This window comes from Bos indicus x Bos taurus, chromosome 11 (genome assembly GCF_003369695.1).
Source record: "Bos indicus x Bos taurus breed Angus x Brahman F1 hybrid chromosome 11, Bos_hybrid_MaternalHap_v2.0, whole genome shotgun sequence".
Classification (NCBI taxonomy): Eukaryota; Metazoa; Chordata; class Mammalia; order Artiodactyla; family Bovidae; genus Bos; species Bos indicus x Bos taurus.
The window spans coordinates 92,040,223-92,064,829 of record NC_040086.1 but is presented as its reverse complement, the minus strand read 5'-3'; the positions used below and the strand labels follow the sequence as shown (position 1 = coordinate 92,064,829).

The 24,607-nt window shown below is 43.1% G+C and overlaps 1 protein-coding gene across 1 annotated transcript in view; it reads left to right on the top strand.

Annotated features, from left to right (window-relative positions):
- The window catches only part of TTLL11 (tubulin tyrosine ligase like 11), a 269,041-nt gene that overhangs the window by 59,673 nt on the left and 184,761 nt on the right, over positions 1-24,607 (top strand). Inside the window, exon 3 of the mRNA XM_027556177.1 lies at positions 3,409-3,542. Within this exon, the coding sequence (XP_027411978.1) occupies positions 3,409-3,542 (134 nt within the window). The remainder of the gene's footprint in view (positions 1-3,408; positions 3,543-24,607) is intronic.

Here is a 24,607-nt window from a genome sequence, read left to right as displayed (position 1 = left end):
AGGCACCAGGAGCCAAGAACAGGTGACCAACATTTGAGGACAAGCAATGGCACCTCAGAGAAATAGCTAAAGTCCTCCTTATCTGGCCCTCCCTGGTGGTACAGTGGTTAAGAATCCGCCTGCCAATGCAGGGGACACGGGTTCTATTCCTGGTCTGGGGAGATTCTACATGCCTTGAGCAACTAAGCCAGTGCACCACAACTCCTGAAGCCCATGCACCTAGAACCCATGCTCCACAAGAGAAGCCCCTGTAATGAGAAGCCCAGGAACCACAACCAAGAGCAACCCCCACTTGCCACAGCTAGAGGAAGCCCGAGAGCAGCAACAGAGACCCAGCACAAGCAAAATGAATGAGTAAGTCAATTCATTCATTAAAAATATCCTCCTTATCTAGCTGGAGTACAAAGGAAGGGTCACAGTGTTATCGAAGGGGAGCTGGTCGTGGGACCCAGAGCTTCTACCTCAGGTCAGAATGGGTCCCAGAGCCTCGGGCAGGGGTCACAGATAGGGGTCAGGTATTACAGCAACCTAGAGAAGGGAGGCAGAGTCTGCAGCCAGCAGGGTCTGGCAATGACCTGCCTCTGTACATGTTTACTCTGGGAATGTACGCTCTGGCCCAGCTAGAAACCCAGCTACTCTTAGCAGCATCTTTCTGAGCGATGGCACAGCCCACATCTGACTTTGAGCTGCGGCCCCAGGCAGGGCTAGCTAGGAGCTTCCTCCTGGGGCCTAGCGGGGGCTCAGAGATACTGTCCCAAAGCACTGGGTAGGAACTGGGTAGCAGCTTAGAGATGGCGGAGGACCCAAGGTGTCAGCTGTAACTGGACTGAGGGAGGTCTACACTGCTGCCTTCTGGAGACAGGCATTCAGGCAGGGTTAGGGGTGAGCTGTCTAGCCTGCGGGTCAGGAGCACCTGGGAAGAGTAGCCATGGTTTGTCGGGATGGCTTCTTAAGTTGGCTGTTGTTTGTAGAGAACTACCTGGAGACAGATTCAAGTGTAAACTCAGAAAACAGATCTGTTAGCCGGTGTGGGGGATAAGCGATCCACATGACAGAAGGAGCCATCACAGATTTCAAATGAGTGTTTGTTCAATTTGCTGGACACTGATTTCCATGGAACTTCTCTGGAGCATTTGAACCACACTCCTGTACTCACAGCATTCCTATTTGTGTTGTGCGAGTCCTTCCACAGGCCGAGGGATTTCTGCAAGCAAACATTCCCTGCTGTCACATGACCATTAAAATGGGGAAAACACCCTGGCATGTTTGGCCCATCATGTATTTGCTGTAAGATGCTGTATTATAGGGAGCTTCCCAGGTGGGGAACCCACCTGCCAACGCAGGAGACGTAAGAGACATGGGTTTGATACCTGGGTCGGGAAGATCTGGTGGATCAGGGCACGGCAACCCACTCCAGTACTCTTGCCTGGGGAATCCCACGGACTGAGGAGCCTGGTGGGCTACAGTCCATGGGGTCGCAAAGAGTCAGACATGACTGAGCGACTTCACTTGTCACTTCACTATGAAGGTTTTTAGTTTAATACTAAAACTAAAACTTGAAATTCAACTAAGAAATCTCCAAAGAAGTTGGAATTTTGTGTACTTTATGTTCAGCTCCCATGTTTATAACTCAAAACTTCTAATTTTGTGGGGGAATAAAAGGAAATAGCTCTAATTTCCTGAACTCATACCAATTTCTTAGAAGTTCCCAAAGTGTCCTCAGTGTTTTCTCTAATATCAGAGAATCCATGTTAGGACACAGTTTATTAGTACCTTTAAAGCTCCTTTGCTGCTGCTGCTGCTGCTGCTAAGTCGCTTCAGTCGTGTCCGACGCTGTGTGACCCCATAGACGGCAGCCCACTAGGCTCCTCCGTCCCTGGGATTTTCCAGGCAAGAGTACTGGAGTGGGGTGCCATTGCCTTCTCCGTAAAGCTCCTTTATTTCTTACTTAATCCTTCCCTGCTAAGTCACATCAGTCGTGTCCGACTCTGTGAGACCCCATAGACGGCAGCCCGCCAGGCTTCTGTCTCTGGGATTCTCATGGCAAGAATACTGGAGTGGGTTGCCATTTCCCTCTCCAGTGCATGAAAGTGAAAAGTGAAAGTGAAGTCGCTCAGTCGTGTCCGACTCTTCGAGACCCCATGGATTGTAGCCTACTAGGCTCCTCTGTCCGTGGGATTTCCCAGGCAAGAGTACTGGAGTGGGTTGCCATTGCCTTCTCCAATCCTTCCCTAGCTCCTTCTAAACAAGAAGTAAGAACCTGACATCTTCAAGCTGTGATCTTTTAGATTTTTATGGCTCTTTTTAATATGCGGGGGGAAGCAAGAAGTAGATTATTAAAACCTTCATCTCAAACACCCTTGGCTTCTTAAACATGGGAGTTTAGAGAAACCTCATGCATTCTGACTTTGCCCATTGGAATGTGGTAATTTGTATATGCCAAGCTGATGTGGAACTTTGTACTTTCTAGTAAAAATTACTTTGCTGGCAAATTTCAAGTCATTAATGGAATTGTGTAACCTCTTTTGGGGTGAAGGCCATTTTTAGTGTCCTTTATTTTTTTTTGAGCAGTGATATTTGCCTTAGGAAGTAAGCATGCTAAAGTTTAATTTTTACCTATTTGCCTAAAATTTGCTAAGATATATACTAAGTTCCTTTTCTTGTCAGCATTTCTAAAGATGTTACAAGGAAAAAAATCTACCAATCTTTGAAAATGTTTTATAAGTGAGACTCTTCTATTCCCTCTGGGCAAATTAATGAGATCTGATCAATGTCAGTGTCAGTACTTAAATAACTGAAGAACTCCTACGGTTTCCATTTTTTCCCCTTAAATTATACTGTAATATCCTCTCTACTTCCTGTCCTGATTTCAAGGAGACAGATTTTCTGCTGAAAGGTGTATATATTTTTCTACTTTATGCCTTTAATACTCATGAAAGATTAAAACAAAGCAACTTAATTAAGCTTCTCATAATGTAGCCAGAGTCCACTAGATAATATTCTCCAGGGTATAAGATGGAAAGAATCCCAGAGGTATGTGTGGTGGCCCAAAATTAAAGAGGATATTAAGTTTTAAGTGCAAGATATAAATTCTTCTCTTTATTCGTTATCTAGGGGGCTGACAAAGAATGGAATAATAAACTAGGTGGAAACTCATTCCTTCAAATTGATGCTTCATTTTTACAAGGAGAAGAAAAAGATCTGTCTATTCCCTCAAGTTTTTCATTAATTTGGCAGGTCTTTCCAAACCATGAATCACAGCTGCGGAAAACTACTCATACCTTTTTTAAAAATCCCTTCTGAAAAAGTGAATGTGTCGGGTGGGTGGTTTTAAAAGTCCCCAGTAATGGCTGTTTTATAGCTAGTGGCCCACTGTTGTTGAAACCCCACAACTTCTCTTCTCCCCAGGCATGACGGAGATGGTGCGGAAAATTACACTGAGCAGAGCCGTGAGAATCATGCAGAATCTCTTTCCAGAGGAGTACAACTTCTACCCTCGCTCATGGATTCTGCCTGATGAGTTCCAGCTCTTTGTGGCTCAGGTAGGTAGCACCCCATCCCCGTGACCCGTGAATTCTACGAAGGCTGCAACTGGATCCTGGGTCACGTGTGCTGGGAGCTGGGGCAAGGGGTCCCTAGGAAGCTCAGACCGGCCCGGGGTGTGTCTTAACAGGACATAGCAGATATTGCAGCGATCAGGGCAGCTTGCAGAAATGAACAGATGGGATGACAGGTAAACTGAGGAAGTGGGTCCTGACACCAGGAGACAGGCCTGAGGATGGTTATCAGGAGCTAAATCATGGAGTCAGGGCATTTGAAGAGCCAGGGAGACACAGCGGAAGCAGGAGGCTGAGCCCACAAGCGGACTGGGGCTGTTCGGGTGAATCCCAAAGGTGTGGTCTCCCCGGCATCTCATGGTGTGAAACATTGGAGGTCAGGCTCTGTTTCAAGGCCAGTGAGTAGGTCTGACCAATGGAGGGGGAAACCTTTTAAGTGTCCTGTTTTGAACTTGTTCCAGAATCAATTTTCCAGTGACCCATTCCGTATCCAAACACTTAAAAAAAAAACTTGAAATGGTAATTTTGAAAAAGCACCTTTCTCTGGAATGGTGGTTACATGGGTTTGTAGACATTTCTTAAAATTCTTCAAATTATTAACTTAAAATGGGAGCAGTTGTTGTACGCAAATTGCAGTTAATTAAAAAAATAAATTTTGGCTAGTCCCTATCCTTACCCCTCAACTTCCCACTTCTGTTGATCTGCTCAGACAATTGTCAGTATGTGGAATACCTTTCTGTCCCATTTCTACAACTCATTATTTAAGTATTCTGCAAGGCTGAGTTTAAATGGGATACCAACTATGTCTTCCAAACCAGATAAGTGAGAGGAGCATTGCTGTCATCCCCAGAAGTCCCTCTGTGCCTTTTTTCCATCAGTCCCCACAACCCCTAGTCCAGGTAACTGCTGATCTGCATTCTCATTATAGATTAGTATTGCCTGTTCAAGAAATTTATATAAATGGGATCACACAGTATGTACTCTTTTTTTTTTTTTTGAGAATTATGGTTTTGAGTTTCGTCCATGTTTGTTGAATCAGTAGTTAGTATTTTTTATTGCTGAATAGAGTTACATGATGAATATACCCCAACTTGTTTATCTACTCACCAATGGATGTTCATCTGGGTTTTTTCCAGTTTGGAGATATTATAAATAAAGCTGCCATGACTAATCATATACAAGTCATTCTGTGGATCTAGGTTTTCATTTCCCATGGGTAAAACCTAAGAGTGGAATTGCAGGATCATATGGCATGTGTGTGTTTAACTTTGTGAGAAATCGCAAAATTGTTTTCCAAAGTGGCTGGACCACTCTACACTCTCTCCAGCAGTGCATGAATTCCCTTTTTTCTGCGTCATTGCCAGTACTTGGTATAGTTAGTCTTTTGAATTTTATACACTCAGGTATAATTGTATAATTATATTAATACAATTGTATAATTGTATCTCCTTATGGTTTTAATTACACCTCCCCTTTGCACTGTGCTTTTGGGCCATGTGAATATCTTCCTTGGTTAAGTGCGTATTCAAACTTCTGCTCGTTTTGTTAGCTTTTTATTTTTAAATTGTAGGTTCTTTCTATACAACTCTTTTGTATATGTATTGTGATGTGTATTAATATATTGTGAATATTTTCTCACACTTGGCTTTTCAGTCTTAACCTTGAATTTTCACTTTTTAATTCTGTCTTTGGAAGAGCAAATATTTTTAATTTTTAAAATTTATTTGTTTTTAATTGGGGGATAATTACTTTACAATATTGTATTGGTTTCTGCCAAACATCAACACGAATCAACCATAGGTATACACATGTCCAGGTTTCCCAGGTGGCTCAGTGGTAAAGAATCTACCTGTCAATGCAGGAGATGCAGGAGTTGTGGGTTCAATCCCTGGGTGGAGAAGATCCCCTGGAGGAGGAAGTGGCAACCCTCTCCAATATCCTTGTCTGGAGAGTCGCACGGACTGAGGAGCCTGGCAGGCTGCAGTCCATGCGATTACAAGGAGTCAGGCATGACTGAACACACTCGCAGTTGCATATGTCCCTCCCTCCTGAACCTCCCTCCCAACTCCCACTCCATTCCGTCCCTCTCGGTTGTCCCAGAGCACCGGGCTTGAGCTCCCTGTTTTTAATTTTTATAACATTGAATGTATCGGTTCTTTTCTTTTATAGTTTGTGCTTCTTGTGTGATGCCTAAGACACTCTTGCCTAACTAAAGGTTGTGAAAACTTTGTTGTTTTTTCTAGAAGCTTTATACTTTTAGTCTTACATTTATGCCTGTGATCCATTTCAAGTTAGTTTTTATGTACAGCATGAGATTAAAATTGAAGTTTACTTTTCCCATATGGATATTCAGTTGCTTCATCATTCTTTGCTGAAAGGATTTTTATTTTCCACGTTGAATTACCTTGGCATCTTTGTAATGTTATGACCTTCTCAATACAGTCTGTCAGCAGACACAGGATGTCAAGATGTCTTAATTCTGGTGATGTTAATTTTGATCACTTAGTTAAGGTAGTATCTACTAAGTTTCTCTCCTGTACAGATACGATTTTTCCTTTGTAATCATTAGGTATCTTGTGGGGAGATATTTTCAGACTGTGCAGATAGCCTATTTGTCTCATACTTTAAAAACAGAAACAACAGCCCTAATTAAGGTACAGTTAAGCTGAAAATATTTAAAGTGTGCAGTTTGATATGTTTTGATATATGTAAAAATGTGTAAAACCATCATCACAACCAAGCTAATGAACATATCCATCACCCCAAACTGTTTTGTCATGTTCCACTGTAATCCTTTCTTTCTTCTCCCTGCTCTCTACCTCCCATCGCCAGGCAACTGTGGATGTATTTTCAGTCAGGATTAGTTTGTACTTTCTAGAATTTTCTGTAAATGGGATCATACAGAGATACTTTTCTGTATGTGTTTTGGGGGTGGGAGAGTCTGGCTTTTTTTCACTCAACCTAATTATTTTGAGATTCATCATGTTGTAGTTTCATCAGTAATTAATTCCTTATTAGTGAAAGTGTTAGGTCCTCAGTCATGTCTGACTCTTTGCAACCCCATGAATGGTAGCCCACCAGGCTCCTCTGTCCATGGAATTCTCCAGGCAAGAATACTGGAGTGGGTAGCCATTTCCTTCTCCAGGAGGTCTTCCTGACCCAGGGATCAAACCTGGCTCCCCTGCAATGCAGGCAGATTCTTTACCATCTGAGCCACCAGGGAAGCCCTCTTGTTAGTAAAGAGTATTCTATTAAATGTATTTACCACAGTTTGTTTATACCTTCAATTGCTGCTGAATATTTTTATTGATTCCAGGTTTTGGATGTTACAGAATGTTACAAATAAATATTCTATGAACATTCCTGTATAAGTGTTTGTGTAGACATATGATTTCTTTTGAATAAAAGGTTAGAAATAGAATGTCTGGATCACAGAGTAGGTGTCCATTTAATTTTAAAGAAATTACCAATTGTTTTCCAAAGAAGGTTGTACCATTTTGTATTCCCAAGAGCAACATATGATAATTCTAATTCTTCCACATCCTTGCAAACACTTGGTAATAGTCATTCTTTTTAATTTCAGCCATCCTGACAGGTGTGCAGTGGTTTCTCATTAGTTTTAATTTGTATTTCCCTAATTATTAATGATTCTGTGCATCTGTTTGTGTGCTTATTTGTCATCCAAATGTATACTTTGATGAAATATCTATTCACATCTTTCACTCATTTTAAGAACTGAGTTATTTTTGCTATTGCATTTTGAAAGTTCTTTGTATATTTTGAACATGTGTGTTTATCAGCTATACCAATTACAAATATTTTCTCTCGGTTTGTGCCTTGTCTTTTCATCCTTGTAACAGTATCTTTTGAAGAGCAAGTTCTAAAATCTGATGAATCAATTGATTGACTTTTTCCTTTATGGATCATACTTTTGGTGTCATGTAGCAGGAATCTTTACCTAACCTAAGTTCACAAAGATATTCTCTTATGTTTCTGTCTCCAAGTTTGTAGTTTTAAGTTTAGGTCTATGATTTGTTTTGAGTTAGTTTTTTTTTTTTAATATGATGTGAGATATGGGTTCACTTTTTTCTAACATGAGATATCCAACAGCTTCAGAAACATTTGATGAGAATGCTAACCTTTCCCCCCATTGCTTTTGCACTCACGTTGAAAATAGTTGCTCAAGTATGTGTGGGTGTATTTCTGAATTCTCTATTCTATTCTATCAATGTATGTCTCAGTCTTTAAGCCAATACCTCACTGTCAAACAAAGATGTTGCTAAAAAGAAAAACTAAAACGACAGACCAATATTCCTCATGAATATAGATTCAGACATACCAAACGAAATTTCAATAAGTCAAAGCCAATCATATATAAAAAGGATAATATGTCATGACGAAGTAGAATTTGCCTTAGGAATGCATGCTTTGTTTAACCTTTTAAAATCAATTTCTTTAACAGACATAGGCTATTCATATTATCTACTCTTGAATAAGCATTGACAGTTTGTATCTTTCAAGGAATTTGTCCTTTTTTTCCTGTTTTTGCTTTTATTGTCATAAAGTCATCATAATATTACCTTTTATCCTTTATCTGCAGAATTTTTACTGATGTCAGTTTTCTAATTCCTAACATTTGTAATCTATGTTCTTTCTTTTTCCTCATCAGTGTGGGTAGAAATTTATCAGTTTTATTTACTTCCTTTGTTAGCTTTGTAGTTTTAATTGGTTTTTTTTTTTTTTTTGGTGGTTCCTTTAGGATTTATGATATGTACCTTTAACTTATGACAATCTATTTTTTAAATGCTACTATGTCATTTTACTTATAGTATGAGAACAATACCATGCTCCCATCTTCCCATTCCTGGCTTTTATGCTTTAATGTCATATATTTTACTTTTATACATATATTATAGACCCAACAATAAATTATTATTATTTTTGTTTAACAATCTATTTTATTTTAGAGAGATTTAAATAACAACAAGAAAATAATATATGTATTCATATGGTTACCATTTCCAGTGGTTTTTATTCCTTTATACTCAGTTCAGTTCAGTCACTCAGTTGTGTCCAACTCTTTGTGACCCCATGGACTGCAGCACGCCAGGGCTCCCTGTCCATTGCCAATTCCTGGAGTTTACTCAAATTCATGTCCGTTGAGTCGGTGATGCCATCCAACCATCTCATCCTCTGTCATCCCCTTCTCCTCCTGCCTTCAATTTTTCCCAGCATCAGGGTCTGTTCAAATGAGTCAGTTCTTCGCATCAGGTGGCCAAAGTATCGGAGTTTGTCGATTCACATTTCTGTTTGTATAATTCTTCTCTAGTCTAATTATACTAAAGAGTTTCCCTTAGTACTTTTTGTGTTAAGGAATCTTTTGGTGATGAATCCTTAAATGTTAAAGTTTATTTTGCTTTTGACTTTGAAAGATTTTCTCTAGGTATAGAATTCTTGGTTGACATTTTTTTCTTTCAGTGCTTTTAGTATATTACTCTGTCTTCTTGCCTGTATTGCTTCTGACAAGAACTCTTTTTTCATTTTTATCTTTGATCTTCTGTATATAATGTGTCCTTTTTCTCCTGTTTCCTTTGGTTTCCTTTGGTTTTCTTCGCATTATGACTCATATTTCCTTGCCTCTTTTTGTGCCTGATAACTTTTAGCTGGATACCAGATGTGGTGAATCTTAACTTATTGGGATGTTGAATACTTTTGTATTCTCATAAATATTCTTGAACTTTGTTGTGGGATCCAAGTAAGTTAGATGGAAATAGGTTTGGAGTCTTGTTTTCAAAGTCTGCTAGGCAGGACTGGAGTAGTGCTCCGTCTCAGGCTAGTTATTCCTCACCACTGAGGCAAGAATCCTATGTGGAATCCACTCAGTACTCTGTGCATCATGGTGTTTTCCAGTCTGGTAGGTAAAAACAGACACTATTGCAGATTCTGTGTGGTTCCAGGCACTGTTGCCTCGAATCCTCTTCCCTCGGCCTCAGGTGGTCCCCAGTCTTGCACGCACTGATCTGTACTCAGCTAAATATACAAGGGAGACCCTCGGTGGACCCCCAGATCTCGGTGGATCTCTCTTTGTGCAGAAGTCTCTCTAGTACTCTTCCCTGAGAACTCTGGCTGCCTTAATTTCCCTGACTCATAGTTTCATTTCCTCGACTCAGATTGTCCACTGGACTCCACTGGAGTTCTCTCTCTCTTTCTGTGCTACAGCTCAGAATCTCTCACAAGATAATAAATGGAGACAATCATGTCGTTTGATGCCCGTCTCTCAGGAATCACTGTTCTTTGTTGCTTGGTGTCCCAGTGCCTTGAAAATCACTGTTTAATGTATTTTCTCCATTTTTTTTGGCTGTTTCAGGTGGGAGAAGTTAAAGGTGTTTAGACGAGGATTGTTGTCTAATATAAAGAAGGATTTCTTTGTCTTCTAAAATAGCACAGATTTAGAATCTGCTGAATCAGGGTCTGGCACAGGCAGAGTAAGACTATAACCGCCTCCTGCCCCACCCCCCGCCAATTGCTGTTTACTGCAAAGCTCTGGCCTCGTGGTCACTTATTCCTTACATGGTCCCAGGCAAGTCCCTCCTCTTTTCAGTCCCATTTCTCCATCTGCTGCTGTGTGGGGAAGTGCCTCTATAACTTCAGAATGATGTTGGCATTCAATGAATATTTGATGATGAAATGCTTTTTTGGTTGCAAACCTGATAAAACTCCTAGCATTCTTATTTTAATATCTCATTTGTTTTAACACAAAGCAATGTATTCATATTAAGAATTCAAATAATATAAGATATATAAATTAAAAGTGGAAAAATGTCCCTACCTTCAGAAATTACTGGATAAGTAGTATGTAACCTTCCAGCTTTTCCTGTGTATAAACATACATTGTAACACGCACAGCCTTGTTTCTTTAACACACAGGATTATTCTCTTCTCTAGCCCGCCTTTTCCCCACTGAATATGTTTGAGGCATCTTTCCATGTCCCTACCGCATAGTATACCATTGTACGAATACACCCTAACTTTTAAAAGCACTCCCCTGTTGATGACTATGATGTAATTCTCATATTTTTTGGTTCAACCTGAGGGAAACACCCTCCTACAGGTATTTTTAGACACCTGCACCAGCATTTCCTTCAAATAGAAATCTCAACATGGTATTGCTGTGTTAAAGGGTATGTACACTTACATTTGGGGCTTCCCAGGTGGCTCTATGGTCAAGAACCCGGCTACCAATGCAGGAGACCTATGTTCAATCCCTTGGTCAGGAAGATCCCCTGGAGGAGGGCATGGCAACCCACTCAGTATTCTTGCCTGGAGAATCCCATGGACAGAGGAGCCTGGCGGGCTACAATCTACAGGGTCACAGAGAGTGGGACATGACTGAAGTGACTTAGCATGCATGCACGCACACTTACATTTGTGACATGTAGAGTCAAACATGAGGCTTCATTAACTGCACACTTAATTGTGAGGCTGTCTCACAGTGTCTTCGCAGTGCCTAGGAAGTGAGTCCTGAGAGGTGTGAGTGTGTGTGGGGTGTTGCTTTGGAATTCCTGCCAACAACAGGAAGAGGTATGAGTAGTTGTAAAGCCTTCTAAAACCTGGCAATTTGTGGGTATTTTATTTCTCCCACTAATTAGGATTAAATTAACTTTGTTCAAGAGGGAGGGGAGACCCACACCTCTCCCTGCCCAGCCCCGCCCTGCAATCCGTTTGCAAAAGTGGTACCCAAATACCATCAGCAGGAGGCAGTAGACAGAAGAAAGTAGGATTCTCAGTGGAAATTTTTGGGACGTCTAGAGGAGGATGCTGGCTTTCTTTCCAATTTGCGCAGATGGCCAATAAAAAAAAAATCCTTGGAGTTTATTTTGCATATGGTCTTCCATCTGGGTATTTGAGAAAAGTACAGTTTTGTTATCACAACAGCATTTATTATGGCAAAGGAGTTTGCATTTCGTCGCAGAAGAATTTTTCAGCAAATCAAGCCCCCAAACCTGTTCAATAATGTTTTGCAGTTTCTTGGAGGGAGCCAGAGAATATGGGGTCCTTCCATTTTCCTCTCTGGCTCCATCCTCAGTTAGTTTTTATTGATTCAGCTCCTTGAGGCCGAATGAAATGCATTCTTTGCAAAAAAATCCCCCAGAGAACAATGTTCTCCGCTGGGTTTAGGAACTCTGAAAATGTGGAGTTGTAAGTGGGTCAGAGTCAAGGCGGAAAGAAAACCTGCAATGTGGAGCTTATATTCCTTGTCCTGATTCCACGCTTATCAAAGAACCTTCTGGCGAGCTGATGACTTGAATCATTTCCCTTCATACACACGAGATGCTGATATGGCTGACTTTGGGCGACCTGATGGTTTACCCAGAGGATGAAGCTTGAACTCCTGCACCTGCCATGTAGAGCCCCTCCCACCTCTGCAGCCTTAGCTCGCACCATTTCTGACCTCTTCCCCGGTCTCCTCTGTATTCGACTTTAAAACAAAAATGACTTGTTTATTTTTGGCTGCGCTGGGTCTTTGTGGCTGCACGCAGGCTTTCTCTAGATGCGGTGAGCAGCGGCTGCTCTCTAGTTGTGGTGTGTGGGCTTCTCATTGAGGTGGCTTCTCTTGTTGCAGAGCTTGGGCTCAGGACAGGCTGACTTAAGTAGTTGTGCACCGGCTTAATTGCCCTGCAGCATGTGGAATCTTCCTGGACCAGGTGTGGAACCTGTGTCTCCTGCATTGGCAGGCAGATTCTTAACCACTGGACCATCAGGAAAGTCCAATATTCAACTTTTGTATGCCCTCAGCAGCACCGTAGCCTCTGCTTCCTCTGTTCTCCCTGCGCCTGGAACACTTGCTCTCACCTCCAAGGCTGCCTTCTTTCACCTGACATGTTTTGCTAGTTCTTCAGACCCCTGCTCATCTTTTACCTTCTCTATAAAGCCTGCTCTGTGCCCCCACAGCTGCGGGTGTACTTTTGTTTTCCTCCTTTTCGTGGTCCTTACGCCTGTCACACTGCTTAGTGACCACCCGTCTAATTATTTTTCTCTCCTGCTCTAAGGACCACAAGAGCAGTGAGTAACTGGATTCATCGTATTTACCTTTGTGTGCCTGTTGCCTATCCCAGGGCCTGCACACAGCTGGAACTCAAGGATATTTGCTAAATTGAACTTCAGATTAATGTGCAGACACTCTGGTTTACAGGTTTCATCTCTTGTGACTTTAGTCATCAAAAGTTAGCTTCTCTGCAGCCAAGGGTATCAGCATGACCCAGCCTGTCAGCTTCACAGGAGGGCAGGCCTGACTTGAGCCGTGAAGAACTCACCAGAGTGATGCCAGCCAGTGAGGGCGTCAGGTGGTCGGTGATGCCCCTGTGATGTCCCAACCCCCACTCACATCCAGAGGTCTCATGCATCCTCAGCAACCTTGAGAGCTGACACGGGGGTCAGAATGCCTTCTGCTGGTGCATCATGGCATCCTGGGAGGCTGAAGCAGTGGCCCAGGGTCGTGTGTAACTAGTGAGATGAGAAATGGAAGCCAGGGGGCTCCAGCTGTCAGAAGAAGGCAGATGATTCAGGGCTGCTGGCAGAGACTCTGTAGGAGCCTTGTCTTCACCTCCCCATCTGCTTCAAGTTTTATTTTCTTTGTTGCCCAGAATAGAACTTCACCTCCTGCTTAGATCTGTCCTGCTGTTCTTGTGCCCCCTCACTTAACAGCTCAGTTTGTTTATTGGAGAAATAGTATCATCCGAAACTCAAGATGCTGCTCCTCTCTGGACGAACATCCTTAGGTCCTGCTCACTAGGAAGTCCTTGTGAATAGCCCAGGAGAAAGCTGGCGTCTGTGCAGGGCTTTGCTGTTTACCAAGTGCCTTTTATAGACCTGATCTTTCTTCCTCCTCACTCAATTTGGGGAGGTATCACTACAGATGAGAAAATAGAGATTCAGAATTGAAGGTACTTGGTCATGGTTGTACCCTGACTCTACAACTGTTTAGTGCCCTCAGATCTCTGACTTGGTTTACTTCAAACATTTTCTGAGACCAGCCAAGTATGCTGGGGATACAAAACAAGTTAGATGTATCCTTGTCTTTGTGATTTCTGGTATAGAAGAGTGATCACTCATTCATTCATTCAGACATTTTTTGGGGTCCAGATCTCATTTTCTTTCTACTGCATCATGTTCTTATTCATCATCTTATTGATGAGGGAGCTGAAAATCAGAGGGGTAAGTAACTTGCTCAGAGTCACATGGCTTACAGGTATGTGTAGCCATGACTGAGACCTATGTCTTCTGACTGTCCCAACTTCCTTTAATGAACAAATTTTTACTGATTCTCTTTTATGGGTCCAGCACTGGTCGACTGGAGAGTCAAAGCTGAAAGTTGAGGGTCTCTGCTTAAAAGGGAGGGTTCTGCTTAATAGAGGAGATAGATGGTCCAAGCTGATAAAGACTGTGATGGAATTAAGTGCAAGGTGTTATGGGAGCCAGAGTAATGGCTTGGGGAAATGGAGGACATCAGGAAACGCTCCTATGCGATCCCTTAATGTGGGATGAGATGTTGGACCAGAGTCACGACACCTGGGCTCAATTCCTGGCTCCCCTCTTTATTTTTCTTCCCCCCTCCAGCTTTATTGAGATGTAATTGACATATAACATTGTGTAAGTTTAAGATGTACGACACGATGATTTGGTCCACATATATATTGTGAAATGATGGCCACAATGTTAGTTAGCATATCCATCATCTCCCATAATTACGATTTTTTTTTTGTGGTGAGAGTATTTAATATCTACTCTCCTAGTAATTTTCAGGTATATAATACAGTACTGTTAACTATAGTCACCACTCTGTACATTCGCTCCCCAGAACTGACTCATCTTATAACTGGAAGTTTGCTCCTTTTGACCAACATCTGCCCATTTTCCTCATCCCCCAGCCCTTGGCAACCATTATTTTATTCTCTGTTTCTGTAAATTTGACTTTTTAAAATATTCCACATTTAAGTGACATCATCCAATATTTGTCTTTCTCACTATCTAAATGAGATAGCACAATATTTGTATTATCTCGCTTAGCATAATGCCCTCAAGGTCCATCCAGGTTTGTTGCAAATAGAAGGATTACCTTCTTTTTCGTGGCTGAACAGTATTCCTCTATGTGTTTGGGGGGTGTGTGAATACATACAAAACTCAAACAAGGATACATATCTATACCTACATATCAGATTTTCTTTCTCTGTTCACTCATTGAATGACCTTTAAGGCTGTTTTCACGTGTTGGTTATTGTGAATAATGCTACAGTGAGCATGGTGATGCATATAACCTTTTGAGATACTGATTCTAATTCATTCAGATATATACTCAGGAGTGGGATAGCTGAATCATATGGTAGTTCTTTTTTAAATTTTTTGAGGAACCTCTATACTATTTCCCGTAGTGACTCTCAACTTACATTCTCACCCAGAAGTGTGAGGTGGCCTCTCATTGTGGTTTCGATTTGTATTTCCTTGATGATTAGTGATGCTGAGCAGCTTCTCATATTTCTCTTGGCCATATGTATATCATTTGTTTGGGAAAATGTCTGTTCAAATCCTCTGTCCATTTTAAAGTTGGATTATTTGGGTTTTTTTTTTTTTTTTTGCTATTGAGTTCTATGAGTTCCTTATATAATTTGGATATTCACCCCTCATCTGATATATGGTATGCAAATGTCTTCCCCCATTTCCTAGGCTGCCTTTTCATTTTATTATTACTTTTTCTGCTGTGCAGAAGCTTTTTAGCGTGCTATCTTTTCACTTGTTGATCATTGCTTCTGTTACTTGTACTTTTGGTGTCATATCCTGGTGCCACCCCTTAACTGGTTCTGGGAATCTGGCCAAATCATCTGTCTCCTCATCCCCGAGGCTTCTGTGCTTCCTCTGCAAGAGGAGATGATTGTACAGCATCTCTGGGTCCCTTCCAGTTTGAATCTTCTATGATTCCGTGAGTGTGGCTTTTCTGGACATCCATGAAACTCCCCGCTGGGGTTAACATTCTGCACAAATTTTTGCTGCCCGGGTCTCAGTCGGCCTTATGTAGCCAATCATCTTCTTGCTAATGGCAGCTCATTGTAGCCTGGGGTGTGAAGTGCAGCTGATGAAGGTGGACCTACAGTTGCTTCTGGACCTGCCCTTCAAGGCTGGCTGAGCCCCGCCCCCGGCTCCCAGGGCAGCGACAGTCCCCTTACCTGCACCCGCCCCCTCCGAGGAGAGTGACTGAAGCTGTGTCTGCACCTTCCTTCCAGAGTCATCCTGTGGTCTGGGCAAATATTGGCTAAGCCAAGACATCCTTCCTGTTGGTTCCCTCCAATGCCCATTCAGAAAGATTCACACCTGCCCAGGCTCTCGCCCCTTGTATTTCTTTGGCTGGGGATTCCCTTCTTAAGCTTGTCTACTCAACAAATTCTTACTAAGTTTCCTTGTGTCGGAGGTGATGTCAACAAACCTATGAAGACTTTTTCTGCTAAGTCTTTTCCCCTTCCCTGCCCCCTCCCCTGCCGCCTTGCCCCAGGGACCGTTCCTCTGAGCCTCAATTCTACCTCAGTGATAGGACCCCCCAAACTCAGCGTTTTCTTTCAGTGTTCCTGGTTGAGAATGAGGCAAAGGTTTGGGGTCAGTATGGAACTAGCTTAAAACTCTTCTTTCATCACTTTCTCCGTATGTACCTTGGGTAAGTCAGTCCCTCTGAGCCTCGGTTTCCTCGCCTTGGTAGACCAGAGGAATGCTATGAGAACCCTGTACCCCTTGGTGAATGGACCTCGACTTATCTGCTGCCCCTGTTAGACTAGGGACCCCGGGGAGCTGGAACCTGGTTACATTCATCTCCATCTCCCCCAAATCCAGCACAAAGAGGGCCTGTAGGCATTTGAAATAAATGGACGCTGAAAAAGGTTTTGCAGTCTTCAGACGGAAATTTAAGCTGGAACCAGGAATGCTTAGTTAGATAAAGCATTCTGGGTGTTTCTGGCTTATGGGAACTGTGGAAATGGTCTTGTTTTAATTTTTAATGAAAAATCTAGTCTTGAGACTAATTATCTCATTATTCAATGATAGATCATTTAGGAGAGGAAAAGAGCTAAGATTTCTCTTTGACAGAATGGCATCCCAGCTTGGCTTAACTTTCTTTTTCCCTTTAGCTTCCCCACCACCCCTCCCCCTCCCAAGACAGCCCTGCGCATTCATGCTGTTTAAGAGTGGAAGCTCTATTGTTTAATTTTCTAAACTTCAATCGGCCCCCGGTGCATTTAGTGTTTTAAATCACAACTGTTATAATCTTGCTGCTTTGCAATACTGATCTGTTATGTGGAATTTTGCGATGCATGTGATCATTAGAGCGCCATTGCCTTAATGTGTTTTTTTTTTCTCCTCTAATGGCAAGCTTTACAGAAAAAAAAAAAAAAAAAAGTGAAAGAGGTAAACATTTTTCTGGGAGTCTATTTTAAAGGTCAAGAAAACCCTGCTTCCCAAAGCGAGTAAAAGGTCATCTCTCACCCTTCAATTTCTGTCCTTTCATTTCTTTCTGCAGAAGTTCTGGGTGATGTCCCCTTCATCACTTGAGTCGAGATGTCTAATTTTCTACAAGAAAATGGTGGAGTCAGTCTTGACTTCAGAGCCTGTTTCAAAGGGAAATTATGAAAATTGCTCTTGCTTGTACCTTCTTTCCTCATCGCCAAAGAAACGAAAAAAAAAAAATGTCTCCTGCTCTTTCGCTCCACTTCCTTTCTGTGTAATTGCTTCTTGGAGGAGGCCTAATGAAGGGAGAGGCAAAGGAGAGATTCGTGTTCAGAAAGGGGCTGTAATCGAAGTCTCTGGCCTCGTTAATAAAATCACTCTCTTGTCCTTTCCTGTCACCCAGACATGGCCCCCTGCTTCCCCCCTCCTTCTGAAACTACCCCCTACATTTTCTAGAAGCGTCAGAAGAGTAAGATACAAGCATTTCTTTGGCTGAGATGGATCTAACAGCAGTGTTTCTCTACCCTCTTGCACCTAATGGCACCTTTCTATTTTTGTTCAGTGTCTTATTTTGATGAATTTCAGGCTTACTGGAAAATTGTAAGAACGATACAAAGAATTTTCATACATCCTTCACTCGATCCCAAATATTAACATTTTTCCACATTTACGTTCCCTCTCTCTCCCTCTCCTCTTTGAGAAGAAGTTGCATATCTGATGTCCCTTTATCCCTAAACTCTTCTGCATGACTTTCCTCAATAAAAGAGTGTTTTCTTACATGACCACAGTGTAATGATCAACATTGTGAAATGAATATTAAACCGACACTATCAGCTAGTCTAATCACATCCAGAATTTACGTGGGTTTGGACCATCGTCCCACTGTTGTGTAGCACTAGAAAGTTCCCTCTTCGCACGTTCCATCTCTTTGTCATATCTGGTTGGCCTCCTGGAAGCTGAAAGAGCTTCTTTGTCTCTCTGTGTGTTTCATGACATAGGCATTTTTGACGAGTGCAGGTTAGTTAGTAAGCAGGCTGCCCCTCCATCTGGCTTTGTCTAGGGCTTCCTCGTGGTTAAACTGGAGATATGCATGTTCAGCAGGACCAGTGCAGAAGCAGTGCTATGTTTTTCGCAGGGGTATCATCTCTGGGGGTGCATGATGTCAGCGTGTCTTATTACTGGTGATGTTAACTTCAGTCGTTTGGTTAAGGCAGTGTCTGCCAGATTTCCACTGAAAATTTACTCTTTTCCCCCTTTCTAATAATGTATCTTGTGGGAAGATGCTTTAAGACTACCTACTATGCTATTACTCCTCAAACTTTCAAATCTAGTTTTAACCTCTGTTAATGATCCTTGCTTGAATCAGTTATTGTGATGGTTGCCAGATGGTGATTATCTAATTCCATCATTCCTTTAACACTTGTTAGTGGAGTTCCTACTGTAGGGAAGAACTTGACCTTTTCATTTATTTAACTATGTATGGAGCCTATTGGAGAAGGTAATGGCAACCCACTCCAGTACTCTCGCCTGGAAAATCCCATGGATGGAGGAGCCTGGTAGGCTGCAGTCCATGGGGTTGCTAAGAGTCGGACAGGACTGAGCGACTTCACTTTCACTTTTCACTTTCATGCATTGGAGAAAGAAATGGCAACCCACTCCAGTGTTTTTGCCTGGAGAATCCCAGGGATGGCGGAGCATGGTGGGCTGCCGTTGATAGGGTCGCACAGAATTGGACATGACTGAAGCGACTTAGCAGCAGCAGCAGCATATTAGTGTGGACTTGTGAAATTTTATTTTATTGAATGGATTGCAATCCTTTACTATTGTTATTTATTTCGATGGTCAAATTATCCAAGATTTGGCCAGTAGACTCCTGTGTCCTTTTAGCAGTTCCCGTGATTCTCTCTCTCTCTCTTTTTTTGGGGGGGGTTGTGCTGGGTCTTTATTGCAGCACATGGGCTTCTCTAGTTGCAGCGCACAGGCTTAGTTGCCCTGCAGCATGTCGAATCTTAGTTCCCTGTCCAGGGATTGAACCTGCATCCCCTGCATTGGAAGGCAGATTCTTTACCACTGCCCCACCAGGGAAGTCCCTCCCTGTGACTCTTTTGGGCAATTTTTTTTTACTTTTGCCCCAAAAAGATGTTCCTGCAGGCTTTTCTTCTGTTTCTGCCACAGCAGCCTTGAAATCATCCAAATCTCCAAGGAGCCAGCCCTGGTTTCTTCTGGTGAGTGCTAAGCGTGCTTGCTGCTAATAGCACCCTTTTCCTTTTATAAAAAATATTTTGTGACATCCCCTTTACTATCCCGAAATGAAATACAATCAACCTACACACATAGAAAAAACAATCAAACTCCCCCTAAATAATTCTCTAAAACAGAAAATAAGGAAAAGTTTTATATGTCATACATTTTAATAAGTAAATACCTTGGCACCATTACACTGAACAACACAATGAAGTAATCAAATGCTTGGATCTACCTGCAATGAATACATTTGGATATAAGAAAATAAGACAATTTGATTAAACATACCCGCTGTCTGCCCTGCTCTCCCTCTGTGTATGTATGCGTATACACACACGCACACACACACACACACACACACACACACACACACACACACATATATATATATATATATATATATATATATATATATATCAGTTCAGTTCAGTCACTCAGTCGTGTCTGACTCTTTGCAACCCCATGGACTCTCTCTCTCTCTCTCTCTCTCTCTCTATATATATATATATATATATATATAATGTATATATTCGTATATATGGGACTTCCCAGATGGCACAGTGGTAAAGAATCTGCCTGCCAATGCAGGGCACACAGGACACTTAGGTTCGATTCCTGAGTCAGGAAGATCCCCTGGAGTAGTAAATGGCAACCCACTCCAGTGTTTCCAGTATTCTTGCCTGGAGAATCCCACGGACAGAGAAACCTGGTGCGCTACAATCCATAGGGTCACAAAGAGTCGGACACGACTGAGTGACCAAGCACACAAACACGCATATATATATATATTTGAGATTTCCTAATTTTTGACATTTCAAGCTATTTTTCATAAGGAAACACTGCACATTGTGTGGGTGACTCAGATACCATAAGCCACCAAGTCATCAGTAAATAATGAACAACTCTTGACAAAAATCCCAGGGGAAAAAAACAAAAAAAAGGGCAAAGTATAATTTTCCATCTGTTTACATGAACGTTGTATCCCTGGAAAATTCTGATGCTCCATTTAAATTGTGTGGAAAATTCTCTGGGTTTGATGTGACCTGGAGCTGGGGTCTCAGCTCTTTTCATGTTTGCTGTAAATAGATCTTTCCCTTCCCAGCTGCCCGGTGCACTGCACTCACTGTGATCAGCAAACACGCTCCTGGAAATTCCCCAAACCCTCCCTAGGTGGCAGCACCAGCCTCGTTGAGAACCGTGGATCCATCTCTATGGAACAGAAACACTTTGATCCCTCTTCCTTCAAACACAAATCCTGTTATATTGCTTGAAGGTGTTTAGTTTTTCGAACAGTTTCCAGAATTATGTCTACATTACACATTACAGTTTGACCCTGACCGGATCCTCTGCCTGGGTGGGGAAGCAGCCTTAGTTCACTGCCTTGCAGGAGGGTGTCGGTGGGAGGGAGGAGGGTCTGTGCCCTCTGAGGGCACAGCCCCATCGTGCTGGCAGTCTCGTCATAAACCTTGTTCATCAGAGTGTGGAGGGAGAATGCTGGTAGCCCCAAGCAGACAGAGACCTCCATTGCACAGGTGAGGAAACTGAGGCCCAGAGAGGGAGGGTGACTTGGCCAAGTCACACAGCACATCAGAGATACTGATTAGGCCTAGAGCTGAAGAAACTGGTTCCAAAGAACCATAGGGATCGGAAAGGACTTGAGAGAACTTTCCCGCTGCACCCTTCTGGGTGAATCCCCTCTGTGCCTGGGCAGGTTATCATCTTCAGAAATGGGCAATTTGATATTTTTCTAGGCGGTTCATGCCACCTTGTGACTGTTCTAGGTTTTAAAACACTCCTGCTGCTGCTGCTGCTAAGTCGCTTCAGTCGTGTCCGACTCTGTGCGACCCCATCGATTGCAGCCCACCCGGCTCCCCCGTCCCTGGGGTTCTCCAGGCAAGAACACTGGAGTTGGTTGCCATTGCCTTCTCCAATGCATGAAAGTGAAAAGTGAAAGTCAAGTCACTCAGTCGTGTCCGACTCTTAGCGACCCCATGGACTGCAGCCCACCAGGCTCCTCCGTCCATGGGATTTTCCAGGCGAGAGTACTGGAGTGGATTTTCTTTTTAATAAGTACTAGAGGATTATTTCCAGTTTTATTTTGTTTTGATTCTGGAGCGTCTTTCTTTCTTTGGCTGCGTCAGGCCTTAGTTGCAGCATGTACGATCTTTGATGGGACACAGACTCAGTTGTTGTGGTACACGGGCTTAGTTGCCCCGTGGCAGGTGGGATCTTCCAGGATCAGGGATCAAACTCATGTCCCCTGCATCAGAAGGTGGGTTCTTAACCACTGGACCACCAGAGAAGTCTCGTGAGTTGAAACTTTTCTACGTCCCTGCCCCCACTGGATAAAGTTTTCCCCTCGTGGTCCCGTGGAACATGTATGTTCCCCATAGACCCTATGACAGCCTTTCCGAAATTTCAAAATGGCACCCATGTCTCCTGAGCTCTCGGTCTCTGGCATTGTACTCAGCACTGAGATTATTGTGGTGAACATGCTGGGCGTAGTTCTTGTCCTCACGTCACTTTCAGTGTAGTAGGAAGGCAGGTATCTACACCAGTAGAGACGGAGGGCTGAGGCTGAATACCCCCGCTCCCCTTTCCAAAGTGGTCTCGTGGAAGAGCTTGCATCCTGGAGCCGGCCACACCTGCAGTGGTGCCGTTCACAGCTACACGTGTGGCCTTGAACTATCTCCATGAAATTCAGACAAGGACTGCCCTGTAGGGCTATTGGTCGATGAACACGAGATGGAGGGTTAAATAAGAACGCCGCATAGCACCTGGCAGCAGATGCTCAAGAAATGGTCACGTCTTTCTCTTATTCTTTCCCTTCCCACTGTGTGACATGCTTGAAGCGACTTCTAGATCTTTAGACAGGGCTTAATGCTTGGAATAAAATGATTCATCAGAGTAAAGCCACTCAGACTTGTCTCTGCTGCTCCTGACCTTTATTAGATAACCGTGGGGTACTTCCAGAATGATACAGGCAAAACACTGACCAAGAGATGATGCCTATTTGGATTCAAGTCGAAGGCAAAAAAATAGATGGACTCTCAGATTAACTGTTGTATGTTTAATGTTATAATACGTATTGATTCCTGTCACCCTTAATTAATGTCACCATATCACCATATCTTATACACTGAAATTATAGTCGGGGGACTTCCCTGGTGGTCTAGTGGCTAAGACTCCACACTTCCAATGTAGGAGACTGGGTTTCCATCCCTGGTCAGGGAACTAGATCCCATATGCCACAGCTAGGACCTGGTGCAGCCAAATAAAAAAAAAAAATTACAGTCAGTTCACATTATTAACCTGAATATATGTGAGCTGCTCCGGTGTTCTCCAAGTACGCTATAATTTTTAAAGTGTTCCCTGGTCACTGGAGTCTGGGAAATCCTGGACCAGAGAGGTTTATTCTACCCCCCATTTGATGGGTGAAGATATTTATGCTCTAGTGTTAGAAACCCTACTATTTCTTAGACATAAATCTCTGGGCTGTTTAGTTTATGGGATTGTATCCTGAGATCCTGAAAAGCTGTCGTGTTGAGGTTGCAGGGTAGCTGTCCTGACTTCATGGGTCATAGGTGAGGCCTCCCCTGGAGAGGGCAGTCTTCTCCCCCTCAACGTCAGGGGATCTGTTGGCCAAGCCTCTGAGGAACCTGGCTGTGCTCCTAGGTCATGAGAAGACACTGTCTTCTGCCAGCTGAGAGCCCATGGAAGAGCCCTGTCATGCTGGGATGAGAGTGTCTGTAAACAGAATGATCTGTTAGCTCGTCTTTGTGTTTATTTCCCTCCTCCTCTCCCTGACTCATTAATAAAGTCTTTGAGAGGCTGGTGGCATCTGGGCTTTGGGGGAGCTGAGGAGGGTTAGAGCCCACACTTGGTTCAGAGCACTAAGGGGGATCAAACTGTCCCCTCCTGTCCGTGGTGGGGACAGTGACTTGTGAGATATCCCCAAGGGGAAGGTGGATTTGGGGGAACAGTTAGGGGAGCTTGTTCCCACCTCCACCACCCCTCTATGGTTCACGAAGGAAGCAGAGAAGTTTCCCACCAAGGTCAGGAAGGGGGCACTGGGCCAACAGTACCAGAAGCCCATCCAAGAACTTAACCAAAGGTCCCGTTGTCCAGGCCACCTGGTATACCACTGAAGTAAAGCAGGGAGGGAAATGGTATTTATTTAAGGAAAAGTGGCTTGTGGAGCTGACCTCTAGGGGCACAGTAGGAGTTTCTTTGTAAAACTCTGCCCAGCTTGCCTTCCAACCATCAGGCTCACTTAGAATGCCACAGCGCTGCAGAGTGATCAAAGGTGTGTAAAAGTAATTCCTTGCATGTCAACACTATCACACTTCTTGAAATTTAAACCTGTGGCTGAAATCCTGGGGCTTGCAGGAGGTCTCCTTCTCACTCTCCTGGTGTGAATCATCAGGCCTTCCTGGGCAGGCACTTGGCTGCCAGGCCAGGTTCTCAGAGGAGAGTGGCTTTTTGGTCGGTTTCCATTCAGCACGCTTCCGGTGGAGTCAGCACCGTCACCCAGCAGCATCAGCACCTCACTGCTGTCCACGGCCAACCAGCCACCCCGAGCCCGGTGGGCCCAGCGACAGACACCGTGCCATCGGGACTTCGGGAAGCAAGCACCCAGGCTCACGGCCCGGGTCCCTGGAGTCAGCTCAGGCTTCCCTGCCTCCCACCCTCGCTGTTCACTGTTTTTCCCTCCTGATGTTTTGACGTCACTTCCTGACTGTGATTCACAGGGCTCTTGACTTCTCTGAACCATAGGCCTTTTATTTAACAATACACAATCATGTACGTACACAAAAGATACTAAAAAGACTAAAACAAACAAAAAAATAAAAATATTTGGGATGAAATGGGTGAAGGTGGTCAAAAGTATAAGCTTCCAATTATAAAATAAGTAAGTCCCAGGGATATAATGTACAGCGTGGTGACTGTAGTGAATAAACTGTATGGTATATTTATTTTTTACTTTATTTTTTAAACTTTTTATTTTGTGTTGGCATGTAGCTGATTAACAAACAATGTTGTGACAGTTTCAGATGAATGGTGAAGGGATTCAGCCATGTATTGTATATTTAGAAGTTGCTGAGAGAGTATATCTTAAAAGTTTCATCCCAAGGGGAAAACTTTTTTAATTATGTAAGGTGGAAGGTGTTGGCTAGACTTATTGTGGTGATCATCTTGCAATATATGCAAATATCAAGTCATTATGTGGTGGCTCAGACAGTAAAAGAATCTGCCTGAAATGCAGGAGACCTGGGCTCAATCGCTGGGTTGGGAAGATCCCCTAGAGGAGGGCATGGCAGCCC